Genomic DNA, 21,011 nt, shown 5'->3' on the forward strand with positions numbered 1-21,011 from the left:
CTTCGAGATACAGGGTTATATGCATGAAATCAAGTGTAAACTCAGGACAAACAAAGCTTGCATTGTAACAACATCAAAACGTCGTGCAAAATTCAACAAACACACAAAAGCATTTCATGAGTATATCCATGCATATTAATGTGCTAAACACATTTGAAGATGGTAAATGTAAAAAAAGTCTATCTCAATGCAAAGTATGAAAAATTAATTACATTTTTGCAGTAGATGTTTGTTCTGTTCGTTTCATGCATAATGTGAGATGTCACAGTGAACAGAAAATCATATATTCCCTCAGCGTACAGGAGATCTTTCTAAGCTTGTTTTGATACGAGGTATTGTCCGGGCAAGAAATTATTATCCTGAATTTCTCACATCGCTATATTAAATAATTCATTCATATACTACTCAAGCACAAGTAGACTGATGACATGTAACATGCATATCACCATGTTTAATAATGTAAAATATCATTGAGGGGGATTTTACACTGAATGTTACTACTGTGAATGATATGCACTGCAGTCGTGTGATAAAAACATTTATCAATTCCTTGTCTTTTTATACAAGATATTTATTATCTTCAATTACCATGATATTACATCTAATACAAAACTAGGACTGAATTGGTGGAAAAAGATAACATTATATTACGAGTGATTTCATTTTTGTTAAAAAATTAACCTAATAAGTGTACTTGTAAACCGGAAATGACTATAGCCAAACCTGTGTATAGCGAAGTGGTCTTTATAGACAGGTGGTCTTTATATGCAGGTTAAATTACTTTTTTATAGATCACCAACTCATTCATTTGATAATATTTGTCAAAAAAATAATGAGAAACAAACACATGTATTTGAGTTGATCACAATTAAAATTTGTGTCATATTCTGATTATAAGAAATCTGTGATGAAATCTGTACTTGCAGTAGTTCAGTAGCTTGCAAGCAAATACAATAAGTTTTAGGGAACCACTCACACAGCTTGTACAATAAAGGGATAACATTTACAAGATGACTGACAAAAAAATTGAACTTCAAAACGAAATTTGTTTTGTGTTGATGTGGCTCTACAGAAAAAACTAAATGCTCTTAAATGCCATGATTTTTATGTCGTTTTCAACTATTTCTATACTTTCTTAAACTAACTACATGATTTTCCATGGCAACATGCCAAGTTATTCAGTGAAATGTAGTGATTCAGCGAGAAGAAGTGATTCACCGACATGTAGTGATTCAGTGGGATGTAGTGAGAAGTAGAAAGACAGAAATATAAATTAAATTTACATAAGGCTGTGAACTATGATTTATAATGCAAACACGTCAGGTGCCACATCATTCATCATCTTTTCATGGTCGTCGTATCCCCTTCGTCTTCGCACGATTGGATTGACACTTGGTTTGGCTTTGATAAAATAGATCACAGAGCCTATTATCGCCCCCAAAGCAACCATTACTGCTAAAACAATAACAACTATAACAGCTGAAATAAAACAAACGTATAATTACACAATACTGATAATTTGAGAATGAAAATTGATAAAAAAAAATATAAATTGCATTATCCTACTATTGTGGGGCTCTCTGGGAGCATTATATTTGCACAGATTACCTCTTAAATATTGGATCAAATGAACATAATTTCAATTGCCTAAAGTTTTGATCTACTTTTTTTTCAAACTATGGAAAAAAATAAATTGTATAGCTTTATTTTGTGAAGGTGACAAAATTTAAAATGTCAGCAACTATTTCTTTATTTTGAATATCATCTGATAACAGACGAGTATAGCATAGACAGCATAGGGCTATATTTGTTTGTTTGTTTACAACAAAAATATTGAACATTTGCAAAATGAATGGTCGTTCTCTGACAATGACGTGAGATTCCTTTAGCGCCAGATAGTTTGGTGGTACAATTAGTTGTATGGCATTACAAATTTGTGTGATTTTTTTTCTCACTATTTCTAAAGAATTGTCAAAATGCAGATGCAAAATATGGATAATATCTTGGTGAGAGTTATATACTATGCTTTAAAGCAGCAATATCTGAAACTACTGATTGTTTTTCTCTGATAGTGTCCTGCACTACTGTAAATTTGTAATGAAATGTGGACACTGAAAGCTTTTCATATAAGCTATACATTGTAAATTAAATCGCTTGCAAGTGAAAAAAGGTGGTCACTAGTTTGTGTCCAAGTCTCCAGAAAACCTGTTTTGTCAAGCAGACCTTGGGGGGAGAAAACAAGTATAAATAATAGTGTGTTTACCTTCATCAAGTTGATGTAATAACACCACAGTGTTCTGCACAGAATTGTCAACAACCTCTCTTAAAACTATGAAATAAAAACATAAAAGATTGTGAATTAGTTGCAATATTTGGTAATGATTGTCCACATTAAGGAGTGTGGTCTTCGCACAACCAATGCGTGAGATATGGGTCTCATATAAATAAAGATGGCTACTTTGACTGTTGTACAGACGAATGCAAACGTCAACCATATCCAAGCTTTAAAGGAGTCAACAATGGTAATTAATACATGTTGCACCCAAGTTAAAATATGTGTGCATCTATGTTTATCAACACAAATGTTGCACATGCGCAGTGTGACGACCACTCCCTTTCAATTAACTAGATGTTTCAGTCAACGGACCTTTATAAGTAGAATTCCTAAAATTAGTATCTTAATCCTTAATGGTTCAAAGACCTATCTATAATCAATTAAATTATCTATCTTCAATGATTCCCAGGCCTATTTGTAGTTGTCAAAAGTAACTATCTTAAATGGTACCCAGGCCTATCTATAATTGTCTAAAGTAACAATCTTCAACGGTTCCCAGGCATATCTATAGTTGTTTAAAGTAACTATCTTCCATGGTTTCCAGTCCTATCAGTAGTTGTCAGGAGTAACTTTCGTAAATGGTTCCCACCATATCTATAGTCTAAAGTAACTATGGTAAATGGTTCTTAGGCCTATCTGTAGTTGTTTAAAGTGATATCTTCAACGGTTCCAAGCCTATCCATAGATTTCTAAAGTACCTATTTTCAGTGGTTCGCAGGTCTATTTATAGTTGTTTAAACTAACTATCTTCAATGATTCACAGGCCTATCTGTAGTTGTCTAAAATAACTATCTTAAATGTTCCCAAGAATATCTATAGTCTAAAGTAACTATCTTCAATGGTTCCCAGGCATATCTATAGTTGTCTAAAGTAACTATTTTCAATGGTTTCCAGTCCTATCAGTGGTTGTCTGGAGTAAATATCTTCAATGGTTCCCGCCATATCTATAGTCTAAAGTAAGTATCTCAAATGGTTCTTAGGCCTATCTTTAGCTGTTTAAAGTGATATGTTCAATAGTTCCCAAGCCTATCCATGGATTTCTAAAGTACCTACCTTCAGTGGTTTCCAGTCCTATTTATAGTTGTCTAAAGTACCTATCTTCAGTGGTTCCCAGACCTATCTGTAGATGTCTAAATTAACCATCTTTAACAGTTCCCAGGCATATCTATAATTGTCTAAAGTAACTATCTTAAATGGTACCCAGGCCTATCTATAGTTGTCTAAAGTAACTATCTTCAATGATTCCCATGCCTATTTGTAGTTGTCGAAAGTAACTATCTTAAATGGTGTCCAGGCCTATCCATAGTTGTCTAAAGTAACTATCTTCAACAGTTCCCAGGCATATCTATAATTGTCGAAAGTAACTATCTTCAATCGTTCTCAGGCCTATCTATAGTTGTCTAAAATATCAATCTTCAATGGAACCTAGGCATATCTATGGTTGTCTAAAGTAACTATCTTCAATGATTCCCATGCATATCTATAGTTGTCTAAAGTATCAATGTTTACAATGGTTCCTAGGCATATCTGTAGTTGTCTAAAATAATAATATTGATCGTATGCGTGCATACCTGGTACAATTGATGGTGGGTTATCTGAAATAAAACAGTGAACAAAATTAATTATATATCTAATGTATTGAGCGCCTTTTATGAAAAAACAAACATATTTCCAGTCCATCAAATAAAATGAAATAAAATCACAGTATATAGATTCTTACCTAATTCATACTCGCACATGAACCGATTGTTGTTTATACAGAGGTCATCAAGCAGACCATTTTGTTTTGTTGCTCCACACACACTGTCGAAATTTGGTTCACCATAAATCCAGAGGTCATAGTCTAAAAGGGTTCCATCAGACCACATCCAGTCACCATGGTCATTTTGATGTAAGCCGACCCAGATACTCGCCGATTCATCAACTAGGGATGAATATCAAATAATTATTAGATTTGATAATCATAGTATTTAACTTATTAATTATTTTGCATTTTTGTTTGTGATATATTTTTTCTCTGAAAGTCAATTTTCCAGAATCTAGCCAACCCATCCCATCAGAAAAATGGCCAAATTCTAGTCTTGGGTATAGCTATTGAATGTAATAGAATTAGTTATATACTCATTGAATAGTTAACTTACAACCTTTGTCGTTTCTGATAACATTATTTGCCCAATGGAATTCATCCTCGTCTTGGAAATCAGCAAGATGGCCGAACGGATGACGTATTACACACTCGGATGCAGCTAATGAATATTCATGTTTGAAGACTTCAAGCATGTAACATGACCTGTCGTGTTGTATCCATCCAGCGTTGCAGAGTCCTGTTGTTTGATTGACATCGTTTGATACTGCAATGAATCAATTATTGATTAGTATAATGTACGTCATTGAACTATGGTTACTAGAGTAACGATATATGCAAATTTATTTGGGATTACCAATAAAATATGGACATGAACATTTCAATTTAATAATTGTTTGATGCTGAAGAATATATTTGATGATGATTATCATGATCATTAACTTGAAGCATTCTTGAAGAACACAATGAAGTATCTTTTGATGAAACAATGTGTACCGATTGTTTTCGAATAAATTCAATAACAACCAATGCACATGTATATTAGTCTTTTTCATGGAATAAGTACTATGCAGTGTGCTTCTTATTTTAAGCAACCTTTTTAATATATATATAATCATAATCCAATATCGTGAACATGTCATATCAAGAAAATAACTTTAAATAATATATGTTTTCGTAAAGCAGCAATAGCTGAAACTGTCGATTTTTTTCTCAAATTTGTTATTTTTAATAAAACATTAGTGTTAAATATCAATATACATTATACGAATTGATAGTGAAAAAAAGATGACCGAAGGTTGTGTCTAGGTCTCCAGAGGGCGCCATCTATTGAAATCCAGTTTTGTCAAGCAAACCTCAGGGATTTCGATACAAGATGTCAACTCACTGTGGATCCTGGTCAAAATGTCAAATTAGTAACCATCTTGAGAGGTTAAAGCGGGGGTGTCGTCACCTGCGCATGCGTCAGATGGCCATAGCGTGTCATTGTTTACAAACAAGCGTCTACCCATGAGCCTTTGCGCTTTGGACTCAATTCCCGCGCGTGCGCAGGTGACGACCCTCTAGCTTTAAGCCACTTGTACATACCTGAAAGCACATCAACGCAAACTAGACCACATCCGTTACTACAACAACGTTGTCCTACTTGACAGTGATCATCATGCTTACATAGATCAAAGCATGTGCCAAGTATTGCCTCGTTGACATGTATCAATGGACAATCATTCGGTCGACGGCCATCTAAGTCATCCACATCTAACGCAGGGTCAGCGCAGACCTGTCCACAACCATTGTTGCAACATTTCTTTTTACCCTGGCAATCGTAGTCGTGCGTACAATTCTCGACACCGCATCTCCCTCCTTTGTTGAACACCGGGCATCTTCCTTCTTTCGGTCGGATGTTGAGCGGAAACATACATTGGTTGCCGCAGCCGTTGTTACAGCACTTGTCTCTTCCCGGGCATTCGCCATCATCGTCGCATTCTTTGGTGCAAATTGCCCCCTCTGCCGCCACAGGTGGACAGTCCCCTTGTTTCACGACGTGCTGTGAGCTAATAGGTTCATGACATGTGTGGCCACACCCATTGTCACAGCATTTCTGATCACCGGGGCAGGTCGTATCATCTAAAATTGTACACAGCTCTCTGCATACACCTTTCGTGCCTTCGTCAAATGTCGGACACTGACCCAATTTCAGTAAATCTGGATTATTGTCTAAAATAACAAACATCACAATGGAGTAATTAAGATCGATATGTCCGAGGATATTTTTATGAATTATGTATATATCTTCTTTTAAAATTGTTTAATATTTAAAAATAAATAATCAACAATTAAAATTTACAACTATTGTCACCTGCGATGTTCTTCTAACACCAAAACAGCAACAGTGACAACTAAGTTGCTGACTGGTTTTCTGTGGGCGTCTCGAGATCGTTACATGGTTAGAACTGGTTAGTTTCATTCAACTTAATCTTATTAATTGTGTAACGATTTCCAGGCGCGCATAGCATAGCTGTCTATGTTCCTATTTGTGTTCGAAACAATATGGCGATGACAGTAAAACACGTATATGGACTGGTCATTGGCACTTGGCACATTGGCTACGTGTGTGGTAAACGAAACAGTGCGATTAATTTACCGATTTTTACTATTGTGAGGGCTTCCACATTGAATCTGGCCCTATACTACACAAATTGACAAGTTGTGAAACGTGTTTTTCATACAACAATTCCTAAAAACACCAAACTTTCATAGCCAAACGATTATTTGAAGTGACTTTAAACCATGTACCAACACAATTCGACTACATTTGGAGCAATTTTGCGTGGAAAATGCCTTGCGTACGATAACCTCATTGCTTGCACACAGCAATTTCCCGGGGTGCAAGGAACCATCATTCAACCCAGAGGCCAATCAGCGATTGTCAAAGTGGGAGGGGGGGGCAAGATAATAGTAACCAAAATTACACCATTTAGTCTTGCTAACACAACAAATAAATTGCGGTTTTGACTAGAAAATGACCTGCAACCACACAAATACATTACAATGTGCAAACAATACCACACGGTTCAAAATGTTGCCGCACTTGTGAACTCCTTTAATTTGATCAATGATGGGACATTAACATGTGTGGGTGATTCCAATGTATGTATATTTATGCTATCATTTCTGTGGCGCAAACTCGTTATCATATTTACCTACCTCTTTTGTGTCTAGCAGTCGACATTTGGACCAGAGTGGTCAATAGCACCATTACAACAAATACTGGTATGTCCCGGAACATCGTGTCAGTTAATATTTTCTTCTTTTCAACGGGTATTCAGCATCTGTAAAATAGTTATTATTGACTATTATAAATTTTAGCTGCATTTAATTTTAGCTGAAAAAGCTTTTTGGGTGTTTTGTGTGGAATTTATTTTCCCTGATTTTAGAAGAGTTGAATGTAAAATATAGGGAAACAAATGTATACTCGATGGCGTTTATTTTCACTGAATCATCCCTCAGCGAAACTAAATTCCGAGCGAAAATAAATTATTTTACAGTATATTACTGTATCCAGCAATGTAAATGACGCGTTTGAATTTCGTGTAAAAAATGTACTTTACACATGTACTTAACATGAGAACGATTATCACTTTTTATCAACGGTGCTTACATAGCAACTGTGGTGTTGGAACAGCTTATTGTTATCTGGTATTGCCATTAACAAATAACGCATATCGAAAGTAAGGGTGAGTGACGTCATATTAAGGTCATTCGCGGTTATTGAACTCATAAAAAATGGAGTTAAACTGGTGTCACACTTTTGGAGAGGATTCAGATGTTCACGTGATCATTCAATTGGATACAAATAACTGTTTTTAAATATCTTAAATTGTCCAAAGGAATTACCATTAGTCATAGTCAAATATAAATTTTGGCAACATTCATCTATTAAAACAGATTATTTTTCAACTCTAAGTATCTTGAGCATGGTTGTGTTTTGGCTCAAATATTGTTCTCAGTTTACATTAATTATTCTCATTTTAACATAGTACACGATTCAAATTATTATATTATATAATAAACGAATAATTTTTGCGAATGCAATATAAATAAATAAATAAATTAATTAATAAACAAATTAATAAATAAACTCGTATAATCTTACAGGTCATGCATATTTGGATGTTATTAAATTGCGCGGAAATCAATCATCTATACAAATAATATATGCAAGTATGAACAGATGTTGTAAGACATGTATACTGGAGTACACTGGGGAATTATTAACACTGGATTCAACTGAATAATAAATAAAATGCAAAACTGACATATATATTAGCAGAAATAATTTTTATTTGTTTACCTTCTATACATCTAAGCAGTATAATCGTGATTGATATATGAAAGGCGGAATATAGTTTCAAATCATAACAAATCCAGAATATATACAATAGTAGTAGATAGTTAGATGTGTTATAGTAACGAGTGTAGGAAACATTATTTACTCGAACTCGGGGTCATTATTGATCTGTTAATTTGGTTCCCTATATGACTTATGTAAACGTTCGATGGTTGGGTTTGTAATTTCATGGAGGTATAATTAACCCCGTAGTTAATTCCACTTTTCAGTGTTTTCCCTGTAGCGAATAATTCAAGCTATTTTTAGTTTTACTCAAATTTGCAGTTTGTCACTGACAGTGTTGTTCAATGAGAGCCGTCAAAGTTTTTTTGGTTTGAATATAACCACCGAAATATTGTTTTAAATACGATTGCATGGTAAAAAATTACCCTAATGTAAAAACTCAAGGTCGAGTAGTTGCCATTGTTGAAATTGGTCACGTGATGCACACTTTGAGAAGTGACATATAAATTCGCCAGTGAGAGGCAGTCATAACAGTCAAGATGGCGGCGTATTTGACAGGATTTGGCCCACGCCCCCTGGTAAGTTCGTTTAACAAAGCTGTATTTAAATAGATGGCGCCCTCTTTTTTCACTTCCAGAGGTTCAATGTATAACGTCTGTATATAGCGTACATGCTATGCTTGTAGTGTCCACATTTCGGCGATGGGCGTTACGAATTGATACGAATGACACAAGAAATGTTTTATTGAAAATAAAAATCGGATATAAAAAATCGATGGTTACAGTGTTGTTCAGTACTCGTAGTTGTAAAAAAACTATTCTATATACAAATGCGTGAATTATTATACTAGTAATGTATAGTTTTTAATTCGCAGAATAAAACTGATGTGAATAATAATTAAGCAGAAGGTGTTGGAATTGTATAATACTTATAGGATATACATTATTAGATATTAATGAAAGAAGGAAGAAATACTGATTCAGTAAATCAAAGATTCTATCAGTAGACGCGACTGGTATAGAGATCCAATTTAATCCAATAATTGAGATTGATCCCAAACATCAAGTTCTAACCGCGAAGGAATCAAACTAACATGTACAGAGAACATTTGGCGTTGTTTCTAGAAATTGCGGTGTATGTTATGAAATTTACATACCATTAAGAAAGGAAATAGTTAGTAATAAGACTTTAGTCATATTTAGTATATGCAATATACGCACGACAAACACATCGAACGTGAAGATTGAAGAAATATTTTCGGAGTAGTTGTTCTACTCCGGCATTCCACCGAGTGATTATTTTTTGATTCATTGAATTAATCAAGTAACTCCCCAAAACTAATACTATACAAGTTCAAAGGATGAGGTCAGTATGGCCACTATTATTTTTTTATACAAATTGGAAATTTTTCATTTGGGAAATTTGTTCATAAAAGTTCCTATATGAGAGGCCATGACTATATGTTTCAGATTGATGGCTAAAGAGAAAGTCTGCAACAATTGTTTGCATTGAGCAATGTTTATTTTTAGCGGACAAAATACCAGCAAAACCAGCCTTTATATATTTAATTCCATTAACATTTAGGGATAATAAAATATTTATTCAGTCTGAAATCATTTTGATTGTAAAATATACATTTGGAGTAAGTGAACCGCGAACACGGGAACCGATCCTTACTTTTTTATCACGATTAGTAACCATGTTGTTACGGCAGCTTTACAGGAAATCGATGTACAATACGAATAGTATGATGGTAAAAATATAATTTTTTGAAACGTACCTCGTGTGGGACGTGCGAAACAATACAGAAATGAAATCCCGCGCTGTGACGTCACTGTCTATAAACTGACTTGACATACATAGTAATTTTACGTTAACATAAAGTGTGTTCTAGACATGCAAGTGTCATACAGACTATGTCAATGTCAACCCGTCATTTATTCCTTGTTTATAAATTCGAATGACAAACTTTTTAATTAGTTGTTTAAGATATATGAATTAACTAATATTTATACTTGTTTTTCTTGGCAACTACAAACACTGTAAATTTGAGCAATCATTCATGTACAAACTGGAATGTATGTATCATGTATAATTCGTGTCAGAAACCACATGCAAGGTCTTCTCTCGACATACGAGTGGTTTATCTTAGCTGGCCTTCACATCGAAATCAACACAATAAAAACTGTACCATTATATTCATCAATTTTTAGCAAGAAATCCATTAATAAATTCGTCTTTTGTGTTGGTTTTTACTGCAAGACATATTATACCTCAAATATTGTTTTATATTTCTATTTTTTGTCAGAAAAAATAGCAATATGGCAGGCACGTCCGTCCTAAACAAGATGGCGGACATGTTTATGTCGTGTTTTTTCTAGTATAAATTCAAAATACCATACCTGCTAACCGTAATTGGACAGCTTTATCCTACTTCCTAATCAAAATATGTACGTGTTTCCAGTCACTTGTAGAATTATAATTGGCAATAGTCCTCTGTTGTTGAGTATATATTTAAGGTCACCACAGAAGTTAGTTTGAAACGAGTAACTGACGTATCCTATTTTGAACTAGTCATAGTGCGTGCTGGACTTTGTTTATTTACGAGTAAATTATTTACTATCAACACACACATCACACATACCATACTTATTAGAGTATTTGACCCTTGTCCTCGTGACTTAGTGTATGGCGGTAGCGCTCGCTTCGTGTACTATGCGTGTCCCATGAAACGTACAACGCTTATACAATGCAATTGTTTACATTAAAATTAAATCGAAAAAAGCACAATAAGTTCTGATTTCTCTGTCTCTATATGTCCATTGTAAGTGGCGTTCGTGAACTGCTCTTTAGTACTCTAGAAATCGGATTTACGAGTTAGGGTTGGTTTTCACCTCTACTAAACACTACTGAGTGCTACATAGTTCACCAACTGTTATATGCCACTCTACGTCACGTCAAACAGTGTTCGGTTATTACTTGATGTATGGGGTTGATTGGTCTCTATCAATCTGACGTCATATGACCATATTTGGGCACATTGTTAATGATGTAGTAGAAGGTTCAATTGTAACATCCGTCAGCTCTACCGAAAGCGATATTTCATTAAACGCGAAGCTACTCACTACTTTTATTTTTCAACGTATTAAACTCTACCTTGTATTTGGGCAGTTCTCGTACAGGAGTATCAGAACAAAACATCGCATAAATAGCAGTCTTTATCGACCTTTACGACCCGACACCTTCGTCCATGACGATAACATCTGACGAACTCTATTGGACGAGCAATTAAAGATGCAAGTTGCTGTTATAGGGTAGAGTAGTAAACAGCAGCATTAATTCCGCAAAAGATTTTAGGAGAAACAATTGTGCTTCAACACACAATAATAATCTTTCACGTAAATAATATTGTATGTTGATAAATACAACTTAAATGAACTGAGCACCGTATATACATATATATTTGTAAACTCAAAAATATGCTTGATAACAGATTGCCAGTTGTTTATTTACTAATTATCGGATATTTACAAACACACTAAGGCGCAACAAATGATATGAATAATATTGTAAAGAACAATATTTAAACTAATTCATTTCAATGATTTAAACAATTGTGTACGAAAGACTACTAACATTACTATATTAAGATAAGCTTGGGTGAGAGTACATTACAAGTTTCATTGGGTTACATGTGAAGCAAAAGGTATAACGATTACTAGTATTCACAACAGGTCAACACTAAATTGCAAGATATCCATGTTTATTGGTTAAACAATACATGTCATACTGAAATGTAAATAAATATATTCTCAGTACTGTTTATCGATAATGGAACATTATATACCCCAATACTACTAACCATACATGTCCACAGAGATGAGCTGTCGAATTAAAGGTGTATTCGTGTTTGCTCGTGAAATGGTTTTATTTCCAATAAAATAAGTTCTCGAACATGGGCCATTGGAAACATACTTTTCTTTTGTGACATCATTTTGCAATTTTCGCATCTGAACTAAAACTCGTGCTCTTCGAGTTCGCGGGATCAGTAGTGGCCAGTAATCTTAAGGTAGCGTGGCAGACAACCAACAAATGTTGTCTTGCGAAACAAACTTGAAGAGATTATCTCATCTTATTCACACATAACTGACAGAAACCTGTTGATTATTAACATTGATAAAACAGACTGGTGGTTGGCACCTATAGTAATTCAAATCACAGCCTCGCTCTGGCCACAACCCTAAGATTATTGACAGCAAATCGCATCTCACAAAATCATTCCTGTTTTAATAACTATCAAAGACATCCCTGATTATGCGGTGTTAAACTAAGAAACGATATTAAAATCAACATTTTTCCGGAATTCTGGTCGTGACTTGGCGTACATAACTTGTTAACACGGCAAAATAGAAAAAAAAACAAGAATTAATTTCTTTAAGTTTTGTGCAACTGAATTTGCCAACCAATCACATCTTTGCTGTGTCCTCCGTAGCTTTAATAAAGTTTGTTCCGGTGGTCTTAAGCACATCCTCAACAACGACAATAATGATTTAGGAACTGTACAAGTTATAATTCTAACTAGACCGGGATAGATTATATCAGAACACACAATATATACATGGTTTGGAATTGTTTGATAAAACAAAATGTTATAGGAATTATATCAAAACAATCTGGAAAACTAAATTTATTCAAACTAATTAACAGTTGTCAAGGAAAGCACCAACATTCGTTTGCACCAACACAATCAAGATCGTAATTAAAGGGCGATGGTCGTCGTGACGTGTCACGTGAGTCACTGCGACGTATACAGCGTATGTATAATACATTGCTCACATGGTATTTAAACGTATGATGAACAAGGCCCTGTAATGTCAAAACACGTCATATCCTGTAATGCCAAAAACGTCATATCCTGTAGTGTATTAAGTTTTCTTGACTGCTTTGACTAAGCAATTTTATCATTGAATAGACGTGACGTAAATGAAAAATTATTTTTGTTACAATACACAGTAACATGATTACGTCGTCAAAAGAAATAAAAATAAAAAAATGAGAAATCATATTTTTTTTTTAGAATATTAGAAAATGATAACAAACTATATACATAGGTTAATTTTGCATGTCTCGGTACGGTATCCATGGTGTTAGCCATAACACCGTATATCGTATTTGTCACGTGATAATCATGTTTAACATTGTATGCTTAGGAATGTCGCGTGACCATAACCGTCATGTTGGCACTTTACAGCAACATTGGTTCATATCCATCATATTTAACCACTTTTACTTTCTTGTCTCCAGTTTTGACGACACGACGACGACATCGTATGTGCACAATATAGGCTACGGCAATGATGGAGAAAACACACGCAAATATAATACCACTCAGGATGTACATATCCACCTCTAAAAATCACGCGATGAAGAAACGGGAAAAAACAGGCGAGTTAGTAAAACGTTATGGTGCACTGTATAATCAATTCTGAGAAATCACAAATGTGTAATTAATAAAGCATACGGTCAAACTGAAAACACGTTGTACTAAACAACGCACAGTGGTATTCAACAAGCAGAATAATCGAAGCTGCATTTCCATGGTAACTATGCTGATGCTTCCTGAATATGTTTAATACATTTTTCGTTTGTTTTTTTGTTTCGAATATAGACTTACTGATTCTATTGTCTGTTGAAGCAGCGTGGTGTTCACCAGATACTGCCGGTTCATGCGTTGAATCATCCATGGTTCCTAGAAATATTTAATAATAGAAATTATTTAATAGAAGAGGTTTATGATATAATATATTATACGCTGTTCTGTTTGTCGCCGCTTATTTGAGGACGTCTTTGATCTATTAAACTAAGCATTATTTGTATCAATATTTGGACATCATTTATAAATATTACAGATATTCTGTTGAAACATTCGATTCACTAGATAATAACGATCACCTTATAAGGTATAACGGTGGTGTATGAACAAATATGGGTGGCAACATTTTGATAAAACTAAAAAAATCGACATTTATCAAACATTTTGACGTATAAACATTATTCCATTTACCAAATTTATAAATGGTTGCCATGACAATGTAAAAACAAGATGTGAAACCTTACTTTTTGGGTCGTATTGGCAGATGTACTGTTTTTTATGGTCACATGTGACGTCACACATTCCTCCATACGTTTTATGTATTGTGATGCAGGGACCACTTCCTTTGGGTTCACCAGTTGCCCATTTATTTGCATAGGTCAAAGGTGAACCATCACTCCATACCCATTGATTCTCCTCAAGATGAAGACCAATCCACACACCAATATCGGGAATAACTAATAGACAAAAACAAAGTTTTCATTTGTCACATTTTTGAATGTTGGTCTTGAAATTATTTGTCACCATTTTCGTTTTCAAACTAGAACTAGCTGAACGTCGAAAGATAAAAAAGGTGTTCGTATGCAAGATTTTTTGCGGGGCAAATTTATTTATGACACAGTAAGTATTAAAATGAATTCTTACAATTGTGTTGTTCATCTAGGAAATCATAAAGCCATTCATATTGTTGCAGTGTTTTCAGGTCGGCCAGTTGCGAATCCACGTGTTCGTGATAACATTCCGCGAATGCTTGGTGATAAGATCGGCTGTATCCAACAAAATGATAACACGATCCATTGAACAAACTCCAGTTATGGTCACATACTATAATGAAAAAGCAAATAATTCAGACTGGAATATAATTGTGTTCTTGTCTAACTAGTATTTCTAGCATTAAAAACATTGTTGACAAAAACTTTTTCATCACAAAGGATTATTTTTTCATTATTCACTTCCATCCCCATACCATGAAACCTGAAATACCAGTTATAATTATAGACAAGTTCTTCAGTTTGAGCAATATCCCCTCGCCATCGCACATTGCTTCTAATATCGAAGAAAGTAAAATTTAATAAAATATTTAAAATAAAACACATCTGTATTTTAAAGAATATCAGGACTTTTTGCGGGAAAATAATTCAGCTGATCATGTGGCAGAGGTAATACCTGTTTTGTCTTGCATCATTTCGTGTGGTTGCGTGGAAACTTTTACGTCAATACATGTATGACCACATCCATTAAAACAACACATTTGTCCTTCTTTACACTGTGAATGGCATGAACAACTATCCATACAGACGCCAATGCTATCGGTAGAAACTTTGGGACATGAACCAGGTAATGGCGCCTTATCATTGAAGGCAAAGACAGGAGCCTGGCACATTCGTCCACATCCGTTACTGCAACATTTATTTTCGCCGTCACATTCTGAATCCTTTTCACACTCCTGCTGACATGATCCAATCGAGTCCTTATCAACAACCGGACACACGCCATCTTTGTTATGAATTGGATCTGCCAATAAGAGAAGAAATTCTAATTTGAAAATTCTAATAATCAGCGTCTGTTTTGTTTGTTTTTTTCAATTATCATGTTTCTGAATCCCGGGTAACATTTTTGGCGCCAATTCGTTGACAAACATTTGTGATTTATTTTGTTCGTGAAGTATGAACAATAACGAACAAAGGTTACACTGACCTGATTGCGCCATACATGTATCAACACAAGCTTCTTTGGTGTAGAAATTATTTCCATTAGCCCCACATCCACCATAGATAAATTGTACACAATCTTCCTTTCTCGTATCCCATGCCCATCTTGGGATATACGCACGGCATCGACCAGGTTCGATTGGGTCATTGCAGTTATGAAAGTCTGTATCTTTACAAAAATGTATACATTATAAAGACAATATGTAGTATATTTGAATAAAAACACAATGGAAAAAATATAGGGATTGTCTTTAATTTGTTTATGATGTTCTATTTATTGCTCGAATACTACTAAAGTAGTCAAGGGGCAATGTCATTCAATATAGATCTGATCAGTCCATCACGTTCTCCTTAATTGTTGTATTTATGTTATCACTTTATACAAAACTAGTTTACGTATAATATAACTTATAATGTTTTTTTTAATTAACGTCACTTAGTCACGTGTTTTTTATCCGGAATCTCGGCCCAGTTAAACGATATAGCTATTACAAGTTACCTGCGTCTTACTTCTTGTTCGCAAGGACCAAACCGGCGAACGTCCCAAACACGAAGCACTTCGTCGCCGGGGAGCGACTTATTTAATTACGAAATGTTTATTTAATTACCTTCTTGGGAAAGAGGTATGGGTATCAACAACAAAGTATATAGCTTACATGAGTGAATCTTTCAGATTGAACATTTGAGATATCTATGAACCAACACAAAGTTATAGTTTGTAGAGGGTCCAGAATAAAGTAGAATTTCTTAATAGTACTTAGTGTATTGAAATGTATATAAAGTGAGAGTGAGATTTTCTAGAATAGTTTTTCATGGTCACAAAATGGTATTCGTATTTTTTTAATATGGTGTTGGGTCATTGAAGACAATGACCGGATTTATCTATGTTGCAGATACTTCTGAAGAAACTCACCTTGGGCGGAAATGTCCACAAGGAATAACAATAACAAGCACACTGTAGTTCGACTCATTTTTGTTTTCCTTTTTTAAGTTGTTAGGTTCTGAAAGATGATTAGAAACAGTTATTGATGGTTGACCACCTAATGAACAGCTGTTTACATGCATTTTGTATTATTGATAGTGTGAAACGCCCTAGTATAGTCAACGAAAAGAATACGCTATGCAATAAATCCCGGTATACCTATGAACACTGTCCTATAATGAAATAACCATTTTATACCAAAGGTTGTTCATAAATCACCACAAAATACCTCCATTATATAGCTGTCAATAATATCGAGTTTATAATTGTAATGTGGCTTCACATTTACCCTATCATATATTATGCCATACATTTCCTGCTTTATATTATTACTGTGGTAAATTTCTTTAGGCGTTAGACAACCATATGCCGTGTATATTACCACGGATTAGCCATACTTGGAGACCAGTGTGGTAAATTTCTTTAGGCGTTAGACAGACATATGCCGCGTATATTACCACGGATTAGCCATACTTGGAGACCAGTGGGGTAAATTTCTTTAGGCGTTAGACAGACATATGCCGCGTATATTACCATTGATTAACCATACATGGAGACCAGAAAATTCTTATGTTCGACAAATCACGTTAGAATTCAAGAACAGAGGAGATATCAAAGAAACCGCTATGATCCTTACGTTATATTCCACGTATTACCATACAATACGGCAATAATTTGGAAATATCACAGACCTTAGGAATCGTGTTTTTAAGCGTATATAATTTTCACTTCTCTTCATATAAGAATAAACTGTGTTCAGTGTAAATAAAAAAAAACATTCTATGACGTCAGTGTCAGCCCACTTTTGCGAGACCCCAACTAAATTATAACTCCATGTTCAATTAATAGTTAACACAGCTTTGAGTTACGTGCAACATACATTATTGTTTTTGTTGAACGTCCACATTTGGTAACTCAAACTTTTGATCAAACTTCGAGTTATGGGAAACATATATTTTGTTTTATTCTGTTTAAAGTTCGAATTTAGTAACTAGAACTTTAATTAACGGTTAACTGAACTTCGAGTCATTTTCGTAACTCGATGTCATTAACACGAATAATTCAGTATCTCCTAATAATCTGCAATAGAACTCTTTCTCACGTGAAATAGCTTCCGCGTCCACTTGTAAAAGTGGACATTTCCTGATAAAAAATGAGATTTTCTATCGTTTTGCACATATTCATGCAGCAATACTCGATACATATGGTGACAAAATGAATACCCCCGAAAATAAAACATTTTCTGAGACACAAAAAGGGTTTTTTTCATCCTCGTACGAGTCTATATTCGAAATAGCGGAGACTGTGCACCGCACTGTGCGCCTCATCGCAAAAGTGGGACTGTATAAATCACGTAACACCACTATAAAGCCACGTATGAACAACGAAACCAACCTGATGTTATGTCTATTTCATGGCGTCGCTCGCCTATACATGTTGTTGACATTATGACTACGTTCATTCAGTAGGTCAACGTTCACGCATTCCTTTTTATAAAATCTTACCTGTTACGTGTCTTAAATCAAGGTCACGTTGGGTTCTGAAGGATATTAAGCCACTTGGTTGTCACTTGAGGTCGGTATTTGTCGCATAAATTCGCTCACTTTACCTAAAACGATCAACGTCTCATACTCACATCTGAGGTCACGCAAAAACTGTGACGTATTGTGTACAGCAGCTTTTTTGATCGAGGACGAAACTATTTAAACAATAGAAAAAATGTACGCCCTCTGCGTTGAATTCCAGGCACGTTAAATTTAAATATGACTCAGACACTGAAGGAGAGGGGCAAGGTGCAATCCACTGTTAGAGTTATGATCAGTTAAACAAACACCACAGCGACCTGACGAGTTAAACACTCTTGTGGAAATATATAATTGCAATCAACACCAACATTTAAATTTCTAACGAAAAAATAATTGACTAAATCATTATTTATTTTACATTCTTTACCTTCATAAATTATTTAGTTTTCTAATCATGGACATTTCTGTAATTTGGATCTTATATCACATACTGACTTTTGGGGGTCAAAAAGTATCATTTTTGGCCAAAAAAGCGCTTTCACATGAATTCCGCAAACAGAGGTGTATTCTAATCAATTTAGCCTTTAGATATGTGCATGTTTAGTCTGATTTTGATGTCGAACAGTGTCATTTCTAGAGAAAAGGGCCAAAATGTGTGCCGCGACGTAACTCTGAACGCTTACCACGTGGCTCGCAATTTTAACATTTTTTTACCGAAGATGACTAAAATAACTATTGGGGTCAAACTGGCTTTCTGTTGTCTGAATTGTTTTGCATTAGACACAATTTTAGGGCCTATGTAACGTTTCGGTGGGGATTCTTATGTCATCTATTTGTAGAAGGGAAGATCGGACGGCGCCCTCTCGTGCCAGTCTCGCTGAAATTGTCGACTACTAGTTTGCTGATAGTGTGGGAATTTATGTTTCTGCCAACAACAATGAATTCTTTTTTTTTTTTTTTGCAAATTATACCATAGGATTTGTTGTCAAGATTGAAGAAAAACACTCAAACTTGTCCACATTGTTTTTTGTGTCTTTTGGCGTGTGTGTTGTTTTTGAATGCTTTCTCAGATTGTTTGATACTTTCTCTCTGATCAAATCCAAAATCAAGTACAAATGGGGGCATAACAACAAACGAACAATAGACTTCGCGTAAGGGACCCATAATAAGGTATACATGGTGTAGGTGGAACACACGCATTTCGAACGCATCGTCCTTAATTCTGCACTTCTGAGAATGTTACTGAGTATGCAATGCAATATAAGACGAACAAACAAACAAATCATTGTATATAATGTAAAACTTTTATTATACTGGAAACTAAATTATAGCTCAATTTTCTGAAATGTTTAAGCAATATTATGATCACTGTCAATAAATAACATGTGACTTTTTTCATCTCATTTCACCGAACAATGCATTATGGGAGAGAACTTGTTATTGAATATAGGCATCATATATTTTTAATCTTTAGTGTTGGCCTCAGGCTTCTTCTTGTATTTTCTTCCAGTGACGTCGATTCCCCTTGCGTCCCGGCCCCCTTTGTAGGTCTTGAAAAGATCCTTTCGAGGAAATATTTTGCTGTTTTGACCTTTGCAAGGGAGCTATCGGAATAGTGGTAGGGTCTTGTATTTCTTTTATTGACTCTGCCAATACAATAAATATTTAGAAAAAAGTTAGTCCTATTTCACAATTATAAAATAGATATTAGTTTTGCAGGACCACAACTATACAATACGCAGTGTGCATGACATTCTTGCTTAACCAGTTTGAAATCTTACATTTCTGTGTAATGCATCCGTTCAATAGGCTTTCACTTTCGATGTTTTGTACATCTGTGTGCGCACGTAATTTGCCACTATCTGTTTAATCTCAATCCATTTTGAAAGCCTCGTGTTGAAATAAATAAATAATTATTTATTGTATTATATATGATTATTTATTTATATTCATATTGCCATTTATTTATTTCATGTAATATTTATAACAACAAGTTTCTCTGTGCGGCCGATATGCATACACATAAAAACGTAAATCAAACGATTTGATTTTGAACTTTTTTAGATCAATATCAAAATTCCGATCTTTGATGGAGGAACACTGCATTAAGATACCCCTACCTCATCAAATGTGTATATAGAAATAACCCTGAAATACTTACGCGTATGTCAAATGCCACGCGATGTCACCTTTGTTTGTCCTGTTTTTATGTTCGATTTTCCCGCATACTGCAGATCTCGCAGTGGAGGAATAATAGTCTATTTAACATGCGCGAGTCCCACATGTCTGCAAAATGTAAAACATATATATTGCAATTAAAAATTTATAGTGCATTATGGGATATTTGTGTCAGATTACTGGAGTAGAAACGCTTTATGATTGGCTGAGTTGTACTGATTCAGTTATAACTATTCTGCAATACATTATGATTTGGAATTACGATATGGTTTATATGGCTGCGGAGTACCTGCCAGTCAACCTTCTTGGATTGGATTGTGACATAATTAACTTTCCTTGATCTGCTAAAACGCAATCTTCTGTGAACCAGGACATAATAGGACAGTGTGAATTTGAAATATAAGCAGAAATGTGCACACAAAAAAGACAAAAATTGCTGCCATATTGCATAGTATTATGACAAAAATCAA

General features: G+C 34.7%; 2 protein-coding genes across 2 annotated transcripts; both read right to left on the minus strand.

Moving 5' to 3' along the window:
• Positions 1-550: 550 nt before the first annotated feature.
• Positions 551-10,856, minus strand: LOC100378198 (uncharacterized). Its single transcript, XM_006811125.3, has 8 exons — positions 10,674-10,856; positions 7,125-7,249; positions 5,508-6,134; positions 4,477-4,686; positions 4,056-4,259; positions 3,907-3,930; positions 2,264-2,329; positions 551-1,479 (listed from the first exon to the last, which is right to left on the minus strand). Exons 2-8 carry the CDS (start codon positions 7,204-7,206, stop codon positions 1,304-1,306), a joined length of 1,389 nt encoding a protein of 462 aa, XP_006811188.1. The 5' UTR covers positions 7,207-7,249; positions 10,674-10,856; the 3' UTR covers positions 551-1,303.
• Positions 10,857-11,749: 893 nt separating this feature from the next.
• On the minus strand, positions 11,750-18,562 carry LOC102804263 (uncharacterized). Its single transcript, XM_006811120.3, has 8 exons — positions 18,343-18,562; positions 16,769-16,856; positions 15,842-16,024; positions 15,311-15,658; positions 14,789-14,968; positions 14,389-14,601; positions 13,946-14,020; positions 11,750-13,680 (listed from the first exon to the last, which is right to left on the minus strand). The coding sequence occupies exons 2-8, from the start codon at positions 16,824-16,826 to the stop codon at positions 13,517-13,519; spliced, it is 1,221 nt and encodes a 406-aa protein (XP_006811183.1). The 5' UTR covers positions 16,827-16,856; positions 18,343-18,562; the 3' UTR covers positions 11,750-13,516.
• Between the last annotated feature and the right edge of the window lie 2,449 nt (positions 18,563-21,011).

The sequence above is a fragment of the Saccoglossus kowalevskii genome, chromosome 21 (genome assembly GCF_978046115.1).
Source record: "Saccoglossus kowalevskii chromosome 21, keSacKowa6.1, whole genome shotgun sequence".
NCBI classification, from domain to species: domain Eukaryota; kingdom Metazoa; phylum Hemichordata; class Enteropneusta; family Harrimaniidae; genus Saccoglossus; species Saccoglossus kowalevskii.